Source organism: Numida meleagris, chromosome 3 (assembly GCF_002078875.1).
Source record: "Numida meleagris isolate 19003 breed g44 Domestic line chromosome 3, NumMel1.0, whole genome shotgun sequence".
Lineage (NCBI taxonomy): Eukaryota > Metazoa > Chordata > Aves > Galliformes > Numididae > Numida > Numida meleagris.
This window is the reverse complement of record NC_034411.1, coordinates 26,892,882-26,915,284: the sequence shown is the minus strand read 5'-3', so window position 1 is coordinate 26,915,284 and position 22,403 is coordinate 26,892,882. Positions and strand designations below refer to the sequence as shown.

At 42.4% G+C, this 22,403-nt stretch overlaps 2 protein-coding genes and 1 long non-coding RNA gene across 9 annotated transcripts in view; 1 reads left to right on the top strand and 2 right to left on the bottom strand.

The window, feature by feature from the left end:
* Positions 1-14,736, bottom strand: part of TTC7A (tetratricopeptide repeat domain 7A) — a 168,130-nt gene extending 153,394 nt beyond the window's left edge. For 2 of the 6 annotated variants that reach the window (XR_002437364.1, XR_002437363.1), the window contains exons 1-3: positions 14,321-14,662; positions 13,562-13,725; positions 12,041-12,209 (exon numbers count right to left, since the gene is read on the bottom strand). Coding sequence is in view for 3 of the 6 variants with exons in the window: in XM_021392819.1 (XP_021248494.1) it covers positions 12,041-12,209; positions 13,562-13,725; positions 14,321-14,483 (496 nt within the window). In the remaining 3 variants the exon portion in view is untranslated. Of the gene's footprint in view, positions 1-11,285; positions 11,345-12,040; positions 12,210-13,561; positions 13,726-14,320; positions 14,663-14,717 lie in introns of those variants that run through there. The other 4 variants (XM_021392818.1, XM_021392819.1, XM_021392817.1 and 1 more) reach the window with 4 other exon arrangements.
* On the top strand, positions 14,011-19,075 carry MCFD2 (multiple coagulation factor deficiency 2). Of its 2 annotated transcripts, none has more exons than XM_021392823.1 (4): positions 14,011-14,141; positions 15,165-15,313; positions 16,021-16,180; positions 17,390-19,075. In XM_021392823.1, exons 2-4 carry the CDS (start codon positions 15,174-15,176, stop codon positions 17,519-17,521), a joined length of 432 nt encoding a protein of 143 aa, XP_021248498.1. In that variant the 5' UTR covers positions 14,011-14,141; positions 15,165-15,173; the 3' UTR covers positions 17,522-19,075. The 2 variants fall into 2 exon arrangements, with proteins under 2 accessions (XP_021248498.1, XP_021248497.1); XM_021392822.1 differs by lacking the exon at positions 14,011-14,141 and adding an exon at positions 14,764-14,898 and having other exon boundaries at positions 17,390-18,906.
* LOC110396921 lies at positions 15,648-21,854 on the bottom strand. The gene is made up of 3 exons (XR_002437366.1): positions 20,656-21,854; positions 19,508-19,650; positions 15,648-15,763 (listed from the first exon to the last, which is right to left on the bottom strand). It is a non-coding gene; the product is annotated as an uncharacterized LOC110396921 (long non-coding RNA).

The window sequence follows — 22,403 nt, the reverse complement described above, 5'->3', positions numbered from 1 at the left end:
AAGATCATCTAGTTTCAACCCCCTGCTGAGTGCAGGGTTGCCAGCCACTAGACCAGGCTGCCCAGAGCCACGTCCAGTCCAGCCTTGAACACCTCCAGGAACAGGGCATCCACAACCCCCCTGGGCAACCTGTTCCAGTGCATCACCACCTTCTGTGTGATAAACTTCCTCCTAATATCTAACCTACATCTCCCCTGTCTCAGTTTAAAACCATTCCCTCTTGTCCTATCACTATCCACCCTCGTAAACAATCGTTCCCCCTCCTCTGTTTATACGCTCCCTTCAAGTATTGGAAGGCCACAGTGAGGTCTCCCCGGAGCCTTCTCTTCTCCAAACTAAACAAGCCCAGTTCCCTCAACCTTTCCTCATAGGAGAGGTGCTCCAGCCCTCTGATCATCTTAGTTGCCCTCCTCTGAACTTGTTCCAAGAGTTCCACGTCCTTCTTGTGCTGGGGCCCCCAGGCCTGGACACAGTACTCCAAGAGGGGGCCTCACAAGAGCTGAGTAGAGGGAGACCACCACCTCCCTCTCCCTGCTGGCCACTCCTCTTTTAATGCAGCCCAGAACATAGTTGGCCCTCTGGGCTGCCAGAGCACATCTACTGGAACTCAAAAAAGAGCTTACGCTGGACTTACAACTCTACCAAAAGCATCAGTCCCAGCCTGAAATGCAGGGCACACCCATGCTCATAGCTGCACAGACAGGCTATCCTGGACAGAAGCCAGCCAGCAGCTAAGCTAAGGACATGCAGTGCTGTTACAGGAACAGAAATAATTTGTCCTAAGGTAAGCGAGGGTGTGAGCCATGGCACAGCAACTGCACATCCTCAATCCCACAGCCCTCCCAAGACAGGATGCCTTTTGCTGGGAGCCTGCAGCCACCACAGCATGGCTCTAGGAAGTCAGCCCACACCAAAACAAGACCAGCTCCTCAAATACATACACACACGAACTAAAGTTCAGCAGTGTACTAAACACTTTTTCAAAGACAGCAGAATTGAAAGGCACAACGAAAACCTTATACAATTGGTATTATGGCCAGCCTGTCCCACTCTGCCAGTCAAGAGTCCAACTTCAGAGCACAGCCCTCAACCAAGCAATCACACTATGAGGTCTTGGAAAGCAAATGGCCTAAACTACAACAATACAAAGCAGCACTCTGGATTGTTTTGACGTACCAAGACACAGTGCTATGCATTATTTCTGCCACAATTCACAGCAGTTTAAATAATTCACACCATGGGTCTTGACACTCATCTTCTCAGCAATTTGACCTATGAGTTCAACTGCATTTTCTTGCAACGCAAACAGAAGTGGAGCAAGAAAGGCCTAGAAGCTCTAAGTTTTGAATACATCCATTCATTTATATTGTATTTTGTGGAAGGGGAGAAGGAGGAGAGAGGTTTTGTTTTGCAAGAAAGCAGCACAAACTTCTTGTGCCATTGCTTCAAATTACTGTACACAAAAAAGCCTTGCATACTCATGGCAATCTGTCATAGTCTTGGGGCATCTTTCGTCTAAAAATCTCAAAGGCAGAAGTGCAGAGAACTCCAGTGACCTTAGCTGAAATCCTCCAAAGACCTTTTGACCCACAATATGGAAAATGAAACAGGAAAATGTAAGGTGCCTCTGCAAGCCTGCTTAGCTGCATCAACGCAGAACTCAACACCTACTCCCAGCTTTTACACTCCTGGATGCAATAACCCAATCCTAACACTGTTACTCTCATTAAGCAAAGGAGAACATTAGCTGCTTAGACTTGCACTTACGGCTCTAGCTGACCCCTAAAACCAGGAAAACCTCCTGACTGAGCACATGTGTAGCCAGGGAATGGCAAGCGCTCCTCTGAGAAGCCACCTCAGTCACCTTCGCCTGACCAGTTAGTTCCACATTGGCTCTGCACACCTCCCTGCAATGCAGAAGTCAGCCACCTCAATCCAAGGACGCCTGCTTTCCCAAGCATATCAAGATGTGACGCCTGCAAGCTGGTTACTCTACAGCTTCACGGCAGATCTTTGAACCTGGACTTTAACCGACAACAAAGCAGTCTCCAAACTTTTTGATCACGCATCCTTATTGTACTGAGCAAGCATCCCAATAAGTACATTTATAAATTATATACACACCACTAAACTACTATAAAGTACACATTATAAAACATATGAAAAATATAAAGAATGAAATAAAGAAAAATGAAAAATATTATTCAATTTCATGAACAGTACAAAATACTTTGTCATTAGAAAAATAAGAATTCTATTTTTGGAGAGAGCGGTGAGCTGAATTATGTTTCTGCTTTTTTTTTTTTTGGTAAAAAAATCTTTGGTTAACACTGGTATAAAGACTGAAAGGTCCAGTTCTAACTTCGGTTTAATTTCATGCTCAGTTTTAATGGCTGTCATAGCTGACAGGCATGCAGATCCAAAGGGAAGAACTGCACTGTCGGCTGCACTGACTAAACCTCTTAATTTTAAATTCATCTAGTATATTTTCCACCTTCCTAGTGTCAATCTGTTGGTCACGCAAATAACATAAACAACAAATGGCTTCAAAACCCACCCAAACTCTTTATGTGGACAATTTTTAAATGGGTTAGAAATTTATGCACAGATAAGAGTTTTTGTAGGTAGCATTTTCAGCAATTACAGCAAAAAAAAAAAAAGGAAACATTTGCAAACATCTGCTGTAAAACAGTTTCAGTTACTTCCTCAATCATTAAAACATTGCCTCTACCTTGAATGGACAGATAAAATATGCCGGGTTTTTGCCTTTTTTTTTTTTTTTTAAATATCTGCTAGGTAGCATGCTACTGACAGCCATTTGCCATCACAGAAAAGGTGAGCAAATTTGGAACACTCACCTTTTTTTTTAAAATATCTTTAAGTTCAACAGCTCTTTTAAGCACTTTGCCACAAGAAAACCAGTGGGCTTGCGTATGAAAGATGTTCTTGCTGCTCACTTGCGCCTGCATCGCAAAGTACTGTAAAAATTCAACTATTTAAAGGTTTTGTGTTTACAGAGCTACTGAACTGATAACATCCTGGATCACTCTGTGCACTTCTAGGTTTCTCTTCTTTGCTGCAAAATCTTACCTACAACTGATAACAAATTTCTTGTGATGCCACTTCTGCAATCTGCAGGTGTTAATGATATGGCAGTAGAGAGGGAACCTTACTGCCAATATTCTGCTACATGTTGTTGCTGTACGACAGATGGCAGCAGAAGGGCAGTCTGACACAATGATATCTGACATTGAAGTGCAGATGAAGCAAAGGTGCATCTGAATTCCTCCATGTGGAGGTCCCACTGACATTCATCAACATTTGCTGAATCTTTATGGAGACCAAACAGTGGATGTGGGCATAGTGAGGCAGTGAGTGATGCATTTAACCAATGATGACAACATAGCAGCTGTGAAACAGTGAATCGCTTTAATAGGTGCAGATTTCCATGAGCACAGCATGTGGGCTCTTGTTCATTGCTGGGAAAACGCACATCTAATGGTGGCAGCTATGTTGAAAAATAGTGCTTTGCCGCTGAGAATTTGCTGCACTAGATAGCACTGTTGCACTCTCTGTATCTGTCGTAGTTTCCAGGAAAATAAATAGAAGGCATTACTTTCAGAGTGATCTACATATTTTCTTTCTGAACACCAATGGAGCACTTGTATATCCCTGGTTTGTACTAGGACACCTCCATTCCATGACACATCTGACTACATTGAAGGAGATGGCTCTGCTGGACTACAGTAAACAGATGAGAGCAGCATTCCCTCACAACTTGTTGACTTGGTCAACATCATCCATGTACTTTCATGGGTGAAGAATTACATTCTTTGGTCTAAATACAGCAGGCAGAAGTGGAGAAGTAGAAAAACCAAATGGACAAGGCACAACAGAGTAATTGTCCTGATGACCTAGCATTGAGATGTACTGCCTGGGCTCACTGCATCACTGCCAGGCAGCAGCACCAGTGAGAAAGTCCTTCTGTAAAACTGCAGTCACAGAACCAGAGTACACTTCGATGTGTACTTTCCGAGCAGAAGAGAGAAAATGGAATTATAACTTAACAAAGCACCTGCATCTACAAACCAGGGCTTCTGCCTATCAGACAGCTACCTTGATGCCAGCACAAATAAACCGCGTGCTCCCTGTCTAGTTGACATAATTGTAAGCAGTAGCACTTTGAAGTATACATGAGGTACAGAACAAAGTCTCTTCCTCTGATGTGGATCAGCATTTAAAAGAGACAGTTTTTGTTAAGCAAAAGTGAAAACAAGTTCTGCTAACAAAATGCCTTGTGCTCAGTTATGTAGTTTGCAGTGTCAGACTGCACCACACATTCTTGCATTAGCCAGCACTGCCACCTGCAAACCTGGCAAGTTCCAGAGCAGTGAATGAGGGTCCCAGCTAAGTCAGTGTATGTGAAGATAACAGCTCTCCTGGTCTGAACTGGATGATTAGGGTAGAGATCGTTTAGAATCCCTCAAGTAAAAGCCTACAGTAAGCAGGCCATGCTGTCAATTGAGCCATATCGATAAAGAAATCAATGGGGGGAAGTAGGGAGGGAATTCACACTCTCAGGATTTTCCCTTCCCCTTACAGCCTACCACCCATTTCTGCTCTATGGGTACATCACAGCAAGTTGCCCCTCTGTCAGCCAGAAGCAGCAATGCAGGCACGATGTACATAAGATGAGGAGAAGCGCTGAACGGACAGAGGAAGAGCTGGGTTCCCCCTTTATATCACAGCAGAACTGTAAGACTTCCTTACAGTCAAAGGGCTAACAAACAGTAAAGCAGGAATGGATCATCTTTATCTTGACACATGCAATTACAACATGCTTTTACTTTCCCTTATTACTGCCCAGAAAGGACAAGGAAAATGATTTATTTGAACAAGGAAAAGTGTCATCACCCTTTCAATAATCCCCTTCTACATTTGTCTCACTTGTCAAGACAAGTCATATCCTTACATAGCAAAAAGAGAGCATGTGGGAATCTTATGCACTACAGCAAAGCTTTTCTTGGAGAACTTGAACTCTTAAGATCAGCCTATGGAACGATACCAAGCACAAAAATATGCATAGTCATAAGGCTAGATGTGGTGGTGGTGGTTTTTTTTGGCATCAAGCAGTCAGGATAACATTCTAAATGCTAGTCCAGGAAAGGAGAATGCACCTTGCAAGCTTTTATGCCCTCAGAAAAAAGGGTGAACTGAGAAAGTATACAATTAGCCTGTAACATCTTTGTAAACTGTCACCTGGACTACACATGTTTCTACTAAAAAGAAATTAGGAGTGCAATTCCCTCTGAAAAAGAGGATTACAAAATAGATTATGACTCTGCAAAACTACATAGCACTTCTAAACTCAGCTCATCTGCACTTGCAACTGTTCAAACTGCTGGCACTTGAAATTACTCCAGCCACTGTTCCAGTACACTCAATAGTTTGGGTATCGCCATCTCAACAAAGACCAAGCGCATAGAAGTGCCACACCAGAGAAGCTAAGTGGAAATTCAGGTTTTGGAAAGATTCTCCTAAAAAATATGGCTGTTTGAGTTAAGCCCACAACATGCACTACTTAATTATTTGAACAAAACTCATCTTTGTAGTATGCGATGGGCAGCATTAAGTAAAACAAATAAACTGAAGTCAGAATTTGATGAAATGCTGAAATTAGTCTTGAAAATAAAGGTTCTCTTCCATGAAGCAAAGGAAGAAAAAAAAAATAAAAATCAAACACAAGCCCCTCTCTTTCTTCCCTTCATCTCACTCCATTCATTTAGTCTAATGAACAGCTTTTCAAAGCTGATGAATCAGTACAGCTTTGATTTAACCTTTCCCATTTGGCTTTATTTTTTTCCACTTTTAATCTATGTATTAAAAAAATGCACACATGATCAGAAGTCTACCACTTCTAACTTAACACAAGCATTGAGTTCAAACGCTGTCTGTTCAAGTGAAACTCATTTAACTGAAAATATTTTCTTAATTTATGTAATGAGCAAGAAAAAAGTAGATTTATCAGAAGTTAGCTTTGCAATAAAGCCATTTTTAAATGGACATTTTATTCTAGTTTCCTAACAAATGCAGCTGAATACAAATTTCACCTAGGAAATTAGTCATGCTGTAGAAAACAGTATTAAAAATGGTGAATGACACATAAGCAAATGTCAAAGACTTCACTGAAGCATATGAACAAATAGGTGAAGTACCTCCTTATTAGCTAGAAAGAAAAAGTGATAATACCAGAGTTATGTTTACTGAATGCAAACCCACATGTTTTTAATAGCTTCTCAAACCAACAAGAAATGCCATAAGAATTAGATGAAGAAGCACAAAGGAATTTTAAAATAGATGATTAAAAAAAATGAGGCATAAACTGGTCCATCTAAAAAGCATAGCTAAAACCAAGTGCGTAGTTTTCAAATTATTTAAGAGACCCATCTTCCTGTTTATTATTTCTTAAAAGTTTACACTATTACAAGCTGCAAGCAATCACTTCAGTTTCACAAATCCAAGACGGAGATTTTACATGAGGAGAAAGCAGAAAAATATCCTTTCAAGCAATACTGACCCCATCTTGGAAGTTTCAAAAGACACAACCTTAAGACAAAACATGAAAACGTGAGACCAGCAGACTGTCCTAAATGCAACTAAACAAACATAAAACCCTGAAAACCCACAACAAGCTGATCTAAACCCAGAACCCTGCATGGCTTTCCAAGCTCAGGAAAAGCCCTCACGTGCTTGGCTCAGAGCTCTGCTACCATCAGTGTAACTCACAGCTCTCGGGGAGGGGCTCTGAAAAAAGTGGCTAGCTTGAAGCACGTGCATGGCTCAATACAGAAGTATTAGCGTCATGACCTTATGGTTCTCCAGAAGTGTCACATTATGCTCTTGAACATCTTCAAATGGCTAAGGTGGGGTAAAGAACAAAATAAAGAATGCTCCAAGCCACTGGACTAAAAACATCTTATACACGAGATTTGCGGTTCATTTGTAACAAAATGCAAACTCACCAAGGCTTCTCACAGTCACAACATCATTTAACGGTCGCTTCCACAAGGAATTTCCTGAGATCTAAAAAGGCTGAACTCTTACTGAAACCTTTTGATACAGTAGGTCTCTTTTCTAAGGTTTTCAAATATCTCAAGCCTTTAGAAATCAATGTACTAAGGATCCACCTCAGCCCTCCTTAGCCTCCCACAAGCATGTTACCCCGCAGTCTCCTTCCAGCCACCGCTGAACCAGGCCTTCATTTCATCCACATCAGGCACCAACTGAGGAGGCCATGAGTCACCCCAGCACTGCCAGCTTCTGACTGTACAGAGATTCAGACCAGATCTCCCACAATGAGCTGAAATTGGCAGTAACGACACAAAAATTACTGAAGGATGGACAAGGGAAGACAAAGAGGTAGCGGGACTGTTAATGCCCTACTTCCCATGAAAGCAGCTAGAAACCATTTGCAGTCTTATTTCACTGCTGATAGGAAGTCCACTGGTGTCCTGGCAGCAGGTCTGCTGGATGCAGGGAACTCCTCCCTACGGGGTGACTCACCTCGCAGCAGCTCTGACACTCCACATCCCGATCAGAAGTGTTGCAGAAATCTAAAGAACTGCCAGTCATGACAGAGCCAGGGTCCACATGCCAAGTCAGCCCTCCCCACGCCCTTATGACTCAGGCTGGCAACAGGCTGCAAGAAAGGCTGGGCACCATGCAGCTCCCAAACAAAAGAGGCTTCGGATCTCTCTGTGTACCACCTCCCCGCACTCACACCAAGTATTCCAGCAACAGAAGAGAGAGCACAATTCCATTAGGAATAATCCAAAAGTTTTTTTTTTAAATAAGAAGCACATGTAATTCACATTATATCTTTTTCATATTTTTAAATATATATACAAAACCTACTCTAGAACAGCTTAAAATGGCTCTAATGCTACAGAAAATGACTGACTCAACAGACAAGTTAGCTATGGGAGGTCTTTTTTCTTCTTCCTTTCTTCAGTTTTGCCACTGACTCACAGCATGACAGAAAGCAACTCACTTCAGTTCTCTACAACTCAAACTTCCTATCTGTACAACCAGCTTCATGAACTTTGCTTGAACCTTGTCTACATAAAGTAGTACATAAAGTATATTTCAATGATGCTCACTGTACAAAGCCAATGTCAACGGTTTACGGGCGTTAGGCCCGATTCCGTGACAAAGGGGACGGGGGACCCAAGGGCCCACGTCCCGGGAAAAGGGGAAAAGGGTAGGGAGATGGCCCTGAGAGCAAAGAACAGCGGCAACAATCTGAGGAGAAACAAACTAATTTACTAAATAAAATATCGGAATGCAAAACAACACACTATAATACAATATAATTACAATTTAAGCTGATAAATCCAATACAGAGAGAGAGAATGTCCCAAAGTCAAGGTAGGCCTTACTCTACTGCCGACGATAAGACGGCTGGAGAGCGAGGTGCTGCCAAGACGAGAGACGGCGGAAAAAGGGACGCGGTCTCGTGATCTGCAAGTTTTTATACTGCGAGCTTCTATCTTTTCCCTCCGGCTGGAAAATGGTAACAAAGGAGCAAAGTACCGTGGGGACTGTAGTAGTCCTTCTCTTCTGAGAACTAGGTATGTCCACTACATGATGTTATGATGTGGAATACCAATAACCGAAAATCACAAAACCATGACAGCCAAATACCAGAAGCAGCAATATCACCAGGCAAGAAATTACTCTACTCACATTTCTGCAGAGATCAGTGATGTGAGCTAGGGAATGACAACTTCCAAACACAAAAATATAGGAACCTTAAACCCTAATTTATTGAAATATATTTGATATTAGACACCATAGAACTACAAAAACTAATTTATTTAGACATGCCTATTCTCTACAAACAGGGAATTTAGGTGAGCTTAAGTCCTGGCTAGAGATGCACTTTGCTTTGAAAGGGGTTAGGCTGTGACTAATTCTACCACAGCAGGGAGATCTATCCACTGGGAGCAGACAGGGATCACTGCAGAGTTTCTGCAGCAAGTGCAGCCAGAGGGAAGGTAAGCCAACGGGCTTACACTTACATGAGCAGTTTTGTAGTTCTGCCCACATGTTTCAAATGGACAACACAAGTAACAAAGCCACAATGCATCCCAAATGAATAAGAAGCAATATACAAGCAAGTTTTACTACTCAATATGGTTTCCAGCAACAGGCAGAACTGCTTGCAACAGCAATTACCTGCCATACTGTGAACCAAGTAGAGGTTTTAAGCAGGAATTAACCTCTTGGAAGATGAGGAGGAAGGAGAGAGAGATGTACAGGCCAACCACCCATGAACTCACAACAGAGGTTAATAGTCACTGCTAAGAATCAAACTGTTACTGTGGGCACTGAGTGGAGCACGAGGACTACGACATGCCACTCCTCTCCCATCAACGCTGAGATTTAGGAACAGGATAAGCAGAAGCCACCAGCTTACATACTGAAAGAAGCTTACCCTAACATTTATCCTTTAACTTGTCAGTAGCTCAAGCCCTAGTATTCATAAACAACGTCAGGATTTAGTGGGTGAATTCATCTTGGCTGGAAGCCTATAGAGCAAGGCAAGCAAGAAAACTTATCCAGCTGTTCAACTTCTACAGTTCAATTTGTAGGGCTGCAGATTTGTATTACTTCTTACCACAACATCAACCTACCACCCGCCACCAATCTTCAGAAGTGCTTCAGATTTAGCTCAGTGTCTAACCTTAAGTATTGTGGAATTCAAAAGGTGCTCTAAAAGAGCAACTTCAGTTTTACTGTCTGATGTTTCATTTCTACCACATGCTGGATTTGCACAGCTCCTGCCAGTGCATCCATCTCTTTCTCACTGCATTTTAGTTTGCTTCCGACATTAAAATGGTTAAGTGTGAATGCCTTTGATTTGACTCTTTTTCTTCAGCGACCCTTCCAGCACTATCTTTGAGAACAGTACTACCCACACAAAAACCAAGGTGGTTTCACATTTATACTAAGAACTGATAAGCTCTGGTGCATTACTGGGTGAACATGGGTATTCTGACCCCTTCCTCCCATTACAAAAGATCAGAATGAAAAATCAAGCAGGGAATTGAAGTTCCTGAAATAAAGACAGAAAATAAAGATAGGGCTCTAGCTTTTCTGGATTGTTGCATTAATGATCCCTGCAGAAATCTTGTCAGTGATGCTCAAGAGCGACCTTAGAGAAGGTCTCAGCCTGTATAAGCTAAGAGTAGTTCAATCAAAGGCATTATGGATCGACAGAATTTCTACACAGACACCAAATGGGCAAAAAGGGAATCAAAAGTATTTATACTAACATATAAGCAAATTTTAAGTAATGCAAATTCACACTCTGTTACTTGTCCTGCAGCTGTAGCCTGGGCAGACACATTTTGAAAAGAAAATTTAAACCCACGCCACCGTTGTGACAGTTTCCTGTGCAAGCTTCTAACACCTGCTTCTGTAGAACTGGTACATCAAGCACACAGAATACGGAAACTATGATCCTAGGAGTGAGTACTTTCTTCAAAGTAAGCTGAGCAAGCTCCATTCCGCTGTACATTTTGGTCAAAAGCTTTGGTAGAACATCAGGTGACTTCCTATATATCCCTGATATCCTGGCTAATCTGAAAGTCATCATGGAGGACAAACGCTGTGAAATAGGACTGCAAAGAGATAACTTTGCAGTGGTGGGAGCACCTTATGGTTTATACGCACACATAGGTGCAAAAAAAATATTTGTATTCAACACTAAACTGTTAAAAAAAAAAAACTAAAGCCTGATCCTCTGAGGTAAACACCTCCACCTCCAGCATCTTCATAAGGAAGCCCGGTCATCATTTGTCACAGAAGTCTTCCAGGAACAATGTTATTCCATCACATTTGTGCATACCTTGTTATACTCACATCTCACCAAGGGCCTTAGCCAACTCCCAGGAAGGCTGAGTGCACTGTTAGTCGGTCTCAAAAAACAAACAAAAAACCCTACAATAATTGGACTAGTAGTCACTCACTCCTCTGTACCATGCAAGCATTAGTGCAAGTTACAGGTAAATTAGTCCTACACCACAAAAGCTCATTAACAAAGCAGATTCAACCAGTGCCACAGCAAACATAAGGGAAGCAAGCAAGGCAGCAAAAACAGGTTTTAAAAAAAAAAAAAGAACAGATGTGTGAGATCACATAACACCCAAATTATTACCAGTAATACTAGCAGCCCAGTCAAACAGTATGTTGGGTTGATTTGGCATCACTCTTTTACATACCAGTTGAAGGTATCTGATCATCACAGAGTTCTCATTCACCTAATTAGCTGGTGGACATGCTGAAAAGAGTAGAAAGCAGTAGATAGGTAGCAGTACTTGAGCAACATTTATAAAGAAACTGAAAGCAAATGAAGGAGAAGGCTACTGATCTCCCCCCCAAGCCAATAACCAACTAGAGCCTTCCTTTCATCCACTCAAAACTGAAATGCACTTTCACTATCAACAGAGGCAGTTTGCATTAAGATCTCTCAGTGCAAGATTTGTAGAAATAAAAAGGAAAGGAGACTCCTTTTTGTACATCAGGTCTGACACTGTGTGATATACACTGCAAAAACACACTATCTGATTTGAAAGCAAATATTGCATTAGTCCAGAGTTTAAAACTTGGTAACACTGTCCTTGTAAATATTAATGATTTCTGTGAAATAAACAAGTGGATGAACTCCAAGAGAAAACACAGGCCCCAATTAAGCTGAAAGCTTGATTTAGATTTTTCCAAAAGCACAAGCATAGGTGTGTTGCTGATTCGCAGCCAGCAGTTACCACACGATTTCCAACGTCAAGCTTTTCTTTGCAAGTCAGCCAATTTTAAATACCATGGACTAAGACTCCATAATGCCTTTAAAATTAAACTACACAGACCACAGCCAGTAGGATTTTCTAAAGGTACAGCACTGCCCTAATTCTGTTCCAATCTTGGAAATGTACCTTCAACCTCAACAGCACACTTCAAATATGCACACTTGATCCTTTACCTTTAATAACAAAGGCTTCAGCCACCAGACGCAGCATGTACAAAGGTTCATCTTTTGTTGAGAGGTCATCAATTCCTGCTTTTGCATACATGCTGATGGCATCTCTGTAGGATCCCTCTACATAATGAAGCTTTCCAAGGATCAACATAGCTTCTGTCATATACTTAGGCTGAAAAGGAGGTGGGGGAAAGAAGAGTGAATACATGGTATAATACCAGATAGCAAAAATGAGGTACTTCAAAACAAATTGAAAATGTTTTATTCTTAACCTTGCTAACTTCACAGGTTGGAGTAGGAAGGATTTAAGTGTCCAGTGATGTTTGGGATATGACAGTGAGAGCAGCAAACCACAAAGATCAGTGAACTACTCTAAAGTACCTGACCCTATGCTATTGATTCACCAGCCACTGCTAACACATAAAAGCCCACCATTGTCAGAACTAGCCACATACACATCACGTAACTCCTTTGCTTTAAAACTAGGGAGACAGTGTTTAGTCAACTGCTACCCTCTCCTCTGTACATTTAACTAAAGAGCAGGAAAGCTCCCAGATTTTCTCAACGTAGGGAAAGAGAAGGCATGCCTGCCATTTCTAAGATTTGACTGGTTTCCTAAGGATTGAGAATATCAATACAAACTGATGAAGAAAAAAAAATCTCAGTAAAATACCAGTGTTCAGGCCCTTCTCATGCCACAGAAAGCATGAAGTGGTTCCTAACCCCTTGCCCTCCTTTTCTCAGCGCATGCAGTCAACACAGGCTCAATCCTACATGAGTAGTTAAGTTATCACTAAGGAAGAAAGAGTAATTGCAATTCCTGAAGCCAAACTTAACAACAAAACCTGAGAAAATTCAGTGGTTCTGTCTGTTACTGGGGCTGAACTACAGAACTGGATGAATTATGCTTCCTTCCCTAACCTTCTATTTTTTAAATATACTGACTATCAAGAAGTTAACAAGGAACACTGCCAGGGAAGAAAAAAAAAAAAACCAACACTGAGCATGTGCTCCACAGCAAGCAATCTGAGTATAACACAAGCTTTCAGGACAGCTAGCCTTTAAGTTTCAGAACTGAAGGTAATACAAGTCCAGAACTTCAGACTGTTATAATTCACAGACTTCTTAAAACTATTTTTGCAACTATGTGTTCAAGGACACCAGCAACCATCCATGCAGACTTGAAACTCTGCTTCTCAGCCCATGAGCAGCAGAAGGTCTTGCAGATGGGCTAGCCCAGCAACACTGTTCTATGGCCATGCCCCGACACTACAGAGAGCTCCACCCCTTTCTCATCAAAAATAAACACTATATATTTGTAGTACATCACCCATTTGGATGCACTACATCCAACAGAAGACAATGCAAGGGGGCACTGAATTACCAGTACATTAGTAATACCTATAAATATACCATGGTACACAGAGGGACATGATAAGGCAATGTCACCACCTCCTATCAGGCTAACAAGTGCATGAGAAAAGCACCAGACTAACGGGAATTACGACGACAGAGCCCACTTACTCGCAGTTTTCCTCTGATTAAGATATTGGTCAGATGCTGCTTTGCCTCGCTCAGTTTTGGCTCGCCCCTCTCTGTCAGTGGAATGGAGTCCTTCAGTTTGGCAAAGTTTTCCTTCAAACATTCTTCCAGCAAAGCTTCTGCAAGCAGCATGCTCCCATAGTCCTCTGAAAGCACATACCAATCAACAAGGAACATCACTTACTGCTGATCATTTAAGAAGACTATTTTTGTAATATAACTAGCATGACATTAGCAATTAAAGAACACACCACCTTCAAGACGCAGAAACAGTAACCCCTAGAGACAGAAAGAACTAGTTGGGGGGTGAGGGGAGAGGAAAGGGAAGTTGCAGTAACTTTGAGCTACTGGAAACCTTATGACACTTCCTTTTAACTTGAAAATTTCCCCCGATAGGATCCTTTAGCTTTGACAGCACTATTCATTCTTGTGCTAGAGTGACATGGCTGCAAACCAACAGGCAATGCTTTCAGAGCAACCAAACTGTTGCTATACTTCAGGGAGCACGTGAAGGTCCCAGCTCCAGGCGGCACGGCCTCGCTCCCCGGCGGCACTCCCACAGGTGAGGCGCAGCCCGCGTTTTAGCCCAGGCAGGAGCCTCAGAAGACAGCCGGTTCGGAGCCCAGAGGCGCGGTGCTCCAGCACAGCCCGCCGCCGGGCCGGGCACAGGGACCCGCGCACGGAACGCCCCGCTCGCTCCCTCCACAGCAGGGCTCCGACCCGCCGAGCGCGGCCGCTTACCCGTTTCCTCCGTGCCCCCCACCGGCACCTTCCGCCGGGTGCGTGACGGCGGCAGCAGCTGCTGCTGCACGAGGAGCCGGAGCTGCCCCCAGTGCCCCTCCGCCCGGCACCGCTCAATCTCCCCCTCCAGCTTCACGTGAGACAGCGGGCCCTTAGCCGCCATCTTAGCGCGCGCCGGCCCGACCCGGCTCGGCCCGATATCAGCCCCCGGCCTGCGGGAGGCCGCCCAGACGCGGCGAGGCGAGACAGCACGGGAGCAACGCGCTCCCCCGGACGCCGTCGGGCAGGCAAGGGGCTGCGAGGCAGGCCCCGCCTCTCTCCCCTCAAGCCACGCCCCTCGCTGTAAGTAAGTCACGCCCCTCATTGTAAGCCCCGCCCCATCTCCCGCCCGCTCCACCTGGCCGTCAGCGAGCGCTCCACGTGGAATTCCGGCAGCGGTGACGTCCGGGGTGGCCAATGGGTGGGGGCGCGCGCGCCGCGCCTGCGCAGTGGCAGAGGGGCGGGCGAGATGGTGGCGGGCCCGGCGCGGGGCGGCTCCACCTGCTGGGCACGGCGCGGCGGCCGCCATCCGCCGGCGGGTGCGTAACGCGGCCGGGTCGCGGTGTAGCGGTGCCGACTGGCAGGGCCTCTGTGACGGCTCCCTCCTCTGGGCGCCGGGAAGGGTGGGGGATAAATGTAAACGGCCGTGCTGCCTTCATGGTGTCAGGATCGACGCAGACACCGCGGTGCTGAGCGCGACCTTTGGCCCCGTCACCGCGGGCAGGGCTGTATTCCGGAGTTCGGCCGGGCTGATCCATCCCGTTTTCATCTGAGGGGTGTGTGTGTGTGTGTTTTCCTTTTCCAGGAGGCCACGATGACACCCGGGAGCTTTAGGAGCCCTCTGCTGTTCTGCCTGGTGGCCGCGTGCCTCGGCCCTGTCCAGGCTGAGGAGCTCGCGGCAGGCAGCCCGCCCTCACACAGCCGCCTCGATAAGAACCTGGTGCAGGATAAAGAGTAGGTGTTCTGCGCTCTGCCAGTGTCAGCTTCTCAGTGCTTTGCTTGTCTCTGAAGTCGTGTTCCGTGAGCTGGGTTACAGCCCGGGGCACCCTCTGTCCTCAGGGTGTTGTATGAATAGATGGAGTCGGAGATGAGGCACTCGCTCAGTAAGTTTACTAGAGTTGTGTGGTCTGGGAAGGCCTCTCTGGACCTTTAGCCCTGTTAGCAGTGTAAATAATACCTTACAGACATCTTGCCTACTTAGATCAACATAATATAAACAAAGCTGTATTTTAAAGAAGTAGGGAAGAGTTTTATTCTTCCTTGCTTCTTCATCTACAGAAGAGAGGTAGCGGCAAATAACATTCCCTGGTTCATGTTTGACGGGGAGCGATCTTCCTCCGGTTGCTGGGCATTGGAAGACAGCCAGAAGGAGATTCAGGGCACTGCTTCGCTTGGTTCCATAATCTGTTAAGCAGGCCAAAAGAAAGAAGAGTAGCTATCTAAGATACCAGAGGCCACTACAGCAGCTGTAGCAAACAACCTTTGCACCTTCTTCATTTCAGTATAAAACTACCTTTCAGCAGCAGGGAGTGTGCAGGGTGTTTTAGAGATATGTAGTTGCCATGTACTTGGCTGCTTGATCTAAGACTAAATTTGATGTAAACAGAGAATTAATAATTAACTGTTATGCTGTGTTTTGTCATGTTTTTTTTTTTCCTTAGCCACATCATGGAACATTTGGAAGGTGTTATTGAAAAACCAGAGTCTGAGATGTCTCCGCAAGAGCTGCAGCTTCATTACTTCAAAATGCATGATTACGATGGCAATAATTTGCTAGATGGGTTAGAGCTTGCTACTGCTATATCACATGTCCACAAAGAGGTAGATGAGTATTGTAATAGCTTGTGTGTTTAGAAAACAGTTCTGAAAAACAGCTTAATGTAGAGCATCTACAATACACCTTCAGGGCAGTTACAGTAGAACAGTTTGGCATGGAAATGAGACTCTCTCCCTTTTGGTTTAATTTATAAAAGTCCTGGCTTCATCACAGTATTTCACATCACACTTTTCAATAAGATTCTGTTGTAGTGTAAACTTCAGTGTGAGTGAAGAGTGGAAGTGATTTGACAGAAAAGATACTTTGATAGGCAGAGATGGGGAGAGGAGAAAGGGAAATTATCCAAAATGGAATTAGGCTAAAACAGGGTTACAGAAGTAGCATGTCGTGATGCTATAGCAGGTCCAAAGGCTGCTGTTTTCAACTCCAAAATGTTACTGCTATGGATACACAAAGTGCAGGAGACCTCTTGCACAATCTTAGTGTAACAAGAACCAGTCATGGCGTGCCTTTTTCCTTACCTTTCTCTAAACAAGTTTACCTCCCAGCTATGAACATTTAAGGACAAATGGAGATACAATTGCCTTGGGAAAATAATGCTAACACAGTATCTCACAATGACCTTCTGAAAATTAAAATTCAAGATGTAACTTCATATGTACATCTCTGGCCAAAAAAAAAAACCCTATCAAGAACAGAATAGTGGCTGTTTCTTGTGCAAGGGCCCCTCTTTGTATTCCCCTTTGTTCCCAAGAGCTGATACTAAGAATTTTACCGTCTTTAAGCTACAATGTACTTAACATGCTGTTTTTTTCATTACTCACTCTCCTGCAAGATCAGCGTGTTGCGCAAGTTTTGATGTGAAGCAAGGTGTTTCTACGCTGTATAGGAACTCTATTGTCCATTCTACATCAAGATTCAAATTAAGAATACATCTGTTAGATTAGTAACTATCATTGCACATTGTGCTATTTAGCTTTCAGGTCTCTTGGCCGAGAATGTAAACTGGATATAGCAGATACAAAGTACTTGTTTTGAAAGACAGAGAACCTAGGCTAAGTAGCCTGCGTCTGGTAAAATTTGCTGATATTGAAATAAATAATTACATAAAACTTAATGCCACGTTAAATATCAAACATGAACTGCTTAACAAAAACTAGTTGTTAGTAATCTGTCAAATGTGCCACTACATGGGAAACACTGCTAAACTGTTTATTGTGTTGTATTGTTTTTTTTTGTTGTTGTCGTTGTAGGAAGGTGGTGAGAATACCCAGGCAATGAAAGAAGAAGAGCTAATTAGTCTAATAGATGACGTCTTAAGAGATGATGATAAGAACAATGACGGATACATTGACTATGCAGAATTTGCAAAATCACTGGAATGAGGTTTTGAAGGGGCCTTGTTTCTCCGTCTAACTGAATGGAAATGTGACCCGGTATAATGTGATTTATTAATCATGTCAACCTTTGTGCTGAGGTATTAGTGAGCGGAGGTGCACCAGTCCCAGTTGAATTTGTTTGCAAATTGTATGTGTTAAGAGGCTGGCTATCTCAGAGTGATAGCCATGTTTGACTAAATGTAGGTACATATTTGAATCTCAAATCCTGGAAGCATCAAAATATTTCCATACGCTACAGCTGGCAAACTCTTAAGGAGCTCTGTGCTAATACTTAATACAATCAAATACAGTCTAAATTCCTTTTTTTTTGATTGGATTATATAAAACTTGTTTGCTTACATCTTCTGTTTTAACTTATGAAATACCTAGAAAGAAAGAAAAGAGGATGACTGCATAAAGCTGTATATCAAGAAGAAATTTTTGTACAAGTACAGGTGCTTGAAACAGCAATTGTAGAAGAAAAGTGTTTGAAGGTGGTTTGTGTTTGAATTCCCTGTGATATCACATGGGCTTTTACACTATCATCTTCAAAGAATCTGAGTATTTTTAAATATACGTAGTTGCTAGCGTACCCTTACACATTATATATAAATATACATGATTTTCAGTTTCTTCTCATCTTTCAGAAATTTACTTTTTATATTGTATTTTACTAAATTTTTCTCTACCTTCCGTGGTCTCTTCCTAAGAAAATGAAAGTATTTTTATTTCATACGCAATGTTGTATTAATGCTGCATAACATTTACTAGAATACCTTCTGCTATCCCATTTTGAAGGTCACGTTAACTGTAAACCAGTTCAATATTGAATTTTCAATTTGGTTCTGAAAGTATTAGCCAGCAGGATAATCTGTGAGCAAGTAATGCTGCCTTGTTGAGGTTTAATTTCATATTTCTTTACACATAAATTACAGTGTTACTTTCAGGAGGTATTTAATCACTGTTTCAAGATACTTGAATGTCTGTGAACAAACATGGTTCTAGGAATGTTTTCACTCTCCTGACTCAATACTTGCTAGGTCAAGCAGTTTAAGGATATTAGACAATGATGTACTGCTGCTTTATTGGTATTTGGTAACTATAAGGCATAGCTGAAATCTTAAATTGCATTCAAACATTGTCCACGAATAGAGAATCTAAATGTTAGCATTTCTGTAAAATGCATAAAGAGCTATTTTCTGTACAAAATTATTCTTATACAAGAGAAACACATTTGTAAAAGAAATTATTTCATTCGTTTAAATGTTTGCGCAATGGATCCTGTGTTGGACACTTTTTTTAATTTTTTTTTTTTTTTTTTTTTTGTAATAACTATGTGGCCAGGGTCGTGCTGGTTGTACAAGCAATAAAAAGAAGTTGGGATTCTAACACTTCAGAGCCAGCATCTAATGTGGGAAGTTCTAGTGAGGCATGTGCTTGATTTTCCAATACAAAGCCCATCTGTGTTACTAGCAGCTGTCTTAAAAACAGTGTTTTGGTTTTTTTATTATTATTATTTCCATGGTAATAAATTTGGAGTAAAAGTTGCATCTGAAGAAAGTACAGAGAATTGTTTGTGGGTAGGAAGGGAGGGGAGACAAGAGGAGGTTAAGATCATCAGCTCTGAACATTTAAAGGTTGTTCATAGACCTGGCAACTCTTACATGTTTATTTTATAAGCTTTTTTTGACTTATATGGGACCAAGAAACCTATGTCCAGCTCTTAAAAATCATGGTTGCCTTATCAAATGCAGGGGTCTTAGAGACTAAGCTGTAAATGCTTAAACTTAGTCTAGCAACCAGCTATGTGGCATGTATTTATGTAATGTTGTATTTATGTACATAGTTAGTAACAGCTATCCTATGTGGCAAGGGAAGCTTTGTATCAGGAGTAATGATAAATGCAGGTAATGTGGACAGCATTTTTTCACCAAATAATTTAAACATGTTTTTAAGGAGTCAGAAGCTTGTAGAAATTGAGAAATTGCTTACCAGAAATGGAGAACAAAATTGGCACCTTTCATTTCATGATGCATGAAGAGAGATTTAAGTAAAATTTCTGCTTTCCTAGAAAGATGTACAGTCCTTGAAGTATCCAAGCTGAAACCTGCAGCATCATGTCTTTAGTCATTTTCCTAAAACAAATACGTCCACTTAATTAAGTGCACTTAAAGATAAAAGGTTGAGTCCATTTTTTTTTCTTTTTTGTTTTTGTATTTTAAGTAATTTGTGTGCTAGTTGTAACTTCTGCAGTACCCTAAATATGCTGGTACAGGTCATATGGACATACAGTGTTTTTCAACTTAGGTATATAATATAGAAAACAGGGCCTTTACAACAGAAGTACTCACCAGCTAAAAAGCTGCTTTACCTTCTGAAGCACATTACTGACTGTGTCAGTTAGGATAATAAATGGATTGTAAAGCAGGAGAGGTGTTTGATTTACTGAATGTTAACTGCATCCCTGTCAGAAACAGAAAACTAGGAGAAGCCTGTGCATAGTCTTCACCTCTTCCAAGTCTATGATCTCAGGGAACTAGAATTAGTTTTCCCCATTAGAGAATACATCTGGCCTTGCATTACTGTATGCTGTCTAGTTTAGTTAGTATCTAGATTGTCTGCTTTGACTTTAACAATGCTGCCTGATCTAGCAGCTAAAGAAAATACTCGAACTGATTCTCAAACCAGTCATAAATGGAGCTATTAGCTACTAGTCTGCTTAGATCACAGTCAAAAGGAGAAACGTCTTAAGAGTGGAAATTATTAACGACAAAAATGCTTGTGGCAACTGTTTTGTTTGCAAACTCACACAAACTTTAGTATCTTCTTTCGGCTCATCACCAATAACCTCAAAATCTCTTAGATTCATTACAAAATAGTTACATTTATAAATCCTCATCTCATCCACCGCGTTTTTTAATACTAGCAACTCACGAGAGTGGAAACAGTAATTCAGGTATAATGTTATCCTCTGTACAGCCACTAGATAGCGTATCAACACTGTGTACTTGTTCTTGGCAGTATGCAACTTGGAGTGATTCATACATGGATTTCTTTATAGTATCAACCACTACTGTGAATACCATCAAGGCCTGCTCCTCTGTCTTCTAACAACAGTACATTGCCAGTATGATGCATACCCAGGACTGGTTACTGCTAATTCATTTTCATTGTTTAGGGGCTCAAACTTGCTTGAAGTGACAGTAAAGCAACTAGTGCAATACGGTCACTAAAAACAATGATGTAACAGGAAGGCTTTATGAAGCGAGCACCAGGCCTGGCTTGACTATCGCTAGTTGACCTATGAGAGGGACCACTGAGGTATCGACAGTGGTCTCAAACAACATTAAAGAATGTTATTTTACTAGGACCTGAAGCCTTACTGTTTTTTGCATCTCATGTTAGTAAGAATCTCTCGTTATGAGGCATGCTTACAGTGTGAGCTGATCCTAGGCTTAAACTTCTGCTTGAAGTACAGTCTACTACTTTCTTCATCTCCCCCATGACATTTTCACTGTCTGCCCACTGCATCATGAAACAATTCTAAGTTTTTAGCCAACAAATTAGGACAAGGATCATTTCATGCCTTAGCCTGCATTATTTACCATCATAAAGAGTTTGTGCTCTAAATGTTTCATTGGCACAGATTGCTGTCTGCACTGAATGAGATCTATTATAAGAGCAGTTATTTATGCCTTACAGAAGGTTTAAGTTCAGTCACGTTTTTCGTCCTGTTCTTCATTCTAAATTCTGAAACACATCCTAAATCTTAAGAGCTAATACATGCTATAATTGTCACTACCTTCCTCAGCTGAGTGGCAGTTTTGCTCTTAGGTAGAGGGCAGTGTAACATACAACTCAAAATATACTGTCAGATATGACATTTTACAAGAAATCAGTTCTACAGTGTCAACCTCTGCCACTTAATCCCAGTGACTGACAGCAATAGATGTCAAGAAGGCAGGTGTTAATAAACCCAGAGAATGGGTAGGGAAGATCTCATAGAAGGCAAATTTTGGGGAAAAACAAATTACAGAGAGCTGTCAGTTCCTTCAACAAATGCTAATAAGAAACCAATTGCAAGCTATACCAGTTTGGAGGAATGTAAGGCAATTCAGCACTAGTCATCTAATTTATAACATTTTAATTGACCACAAGCATGAGAGAGATATATCTGTAAAGAAGAAACTAGGTCAGCTGGTGGAGAACCTAGCACAATATGCCATCCATAAGTGCATATGTATATATGATAGAATCAGAGAATCATAGACTGGCTTAGGTTGGAGGGGACCTTAAAGCTCACGTAGTTCCAAACTCCCTGCCATGGGCAGGGCTGCCACCCACCAGCTCATGCTGCCCAGGGCCCCATCCAACCTGGCTTTAAACACGTCCAAGGAGGGAGCATCCACAATCTCTCTGGGCAATCTGTTCCATCATCTCACTGCCCTCTGAGTGAAAAACACTTTCCTAACATCTGACCTAAATCTCTCCTCTTTTAGTTTAGAGCCATTCTTCCCTGTCCTATCACTCACTATCAGACCGCATAAAAAGTCGGTCTCCCTCCTGCTTATAAGCTCTCTGCAAGCACTGGAAGGCTGCAGTGAGATCTCCCCAGAACCTTCTCTTCTCCAAGCTAAACAGGGCCAACTCCATCAACCTTTCTTCACAGGAAAGGTGCTCCAGCCCCCTGATCATCCTCTTGGCCCTCCTCTGGACCTGCTTCAACAGCTCCAAAGCCCTCCTGTGCTGGGAGCCCCAGGCCTGGACACAGTACTCCAGATGGGGCCTCACAAGAAGAAAGCAGGACAGTCGCCTCCCTCTCCCTGCTGGCCCTCCCCTCTTTTGATGCAGCCCTGGATACTGTTGGCCTTCTGGGCTGCAAGGGCGC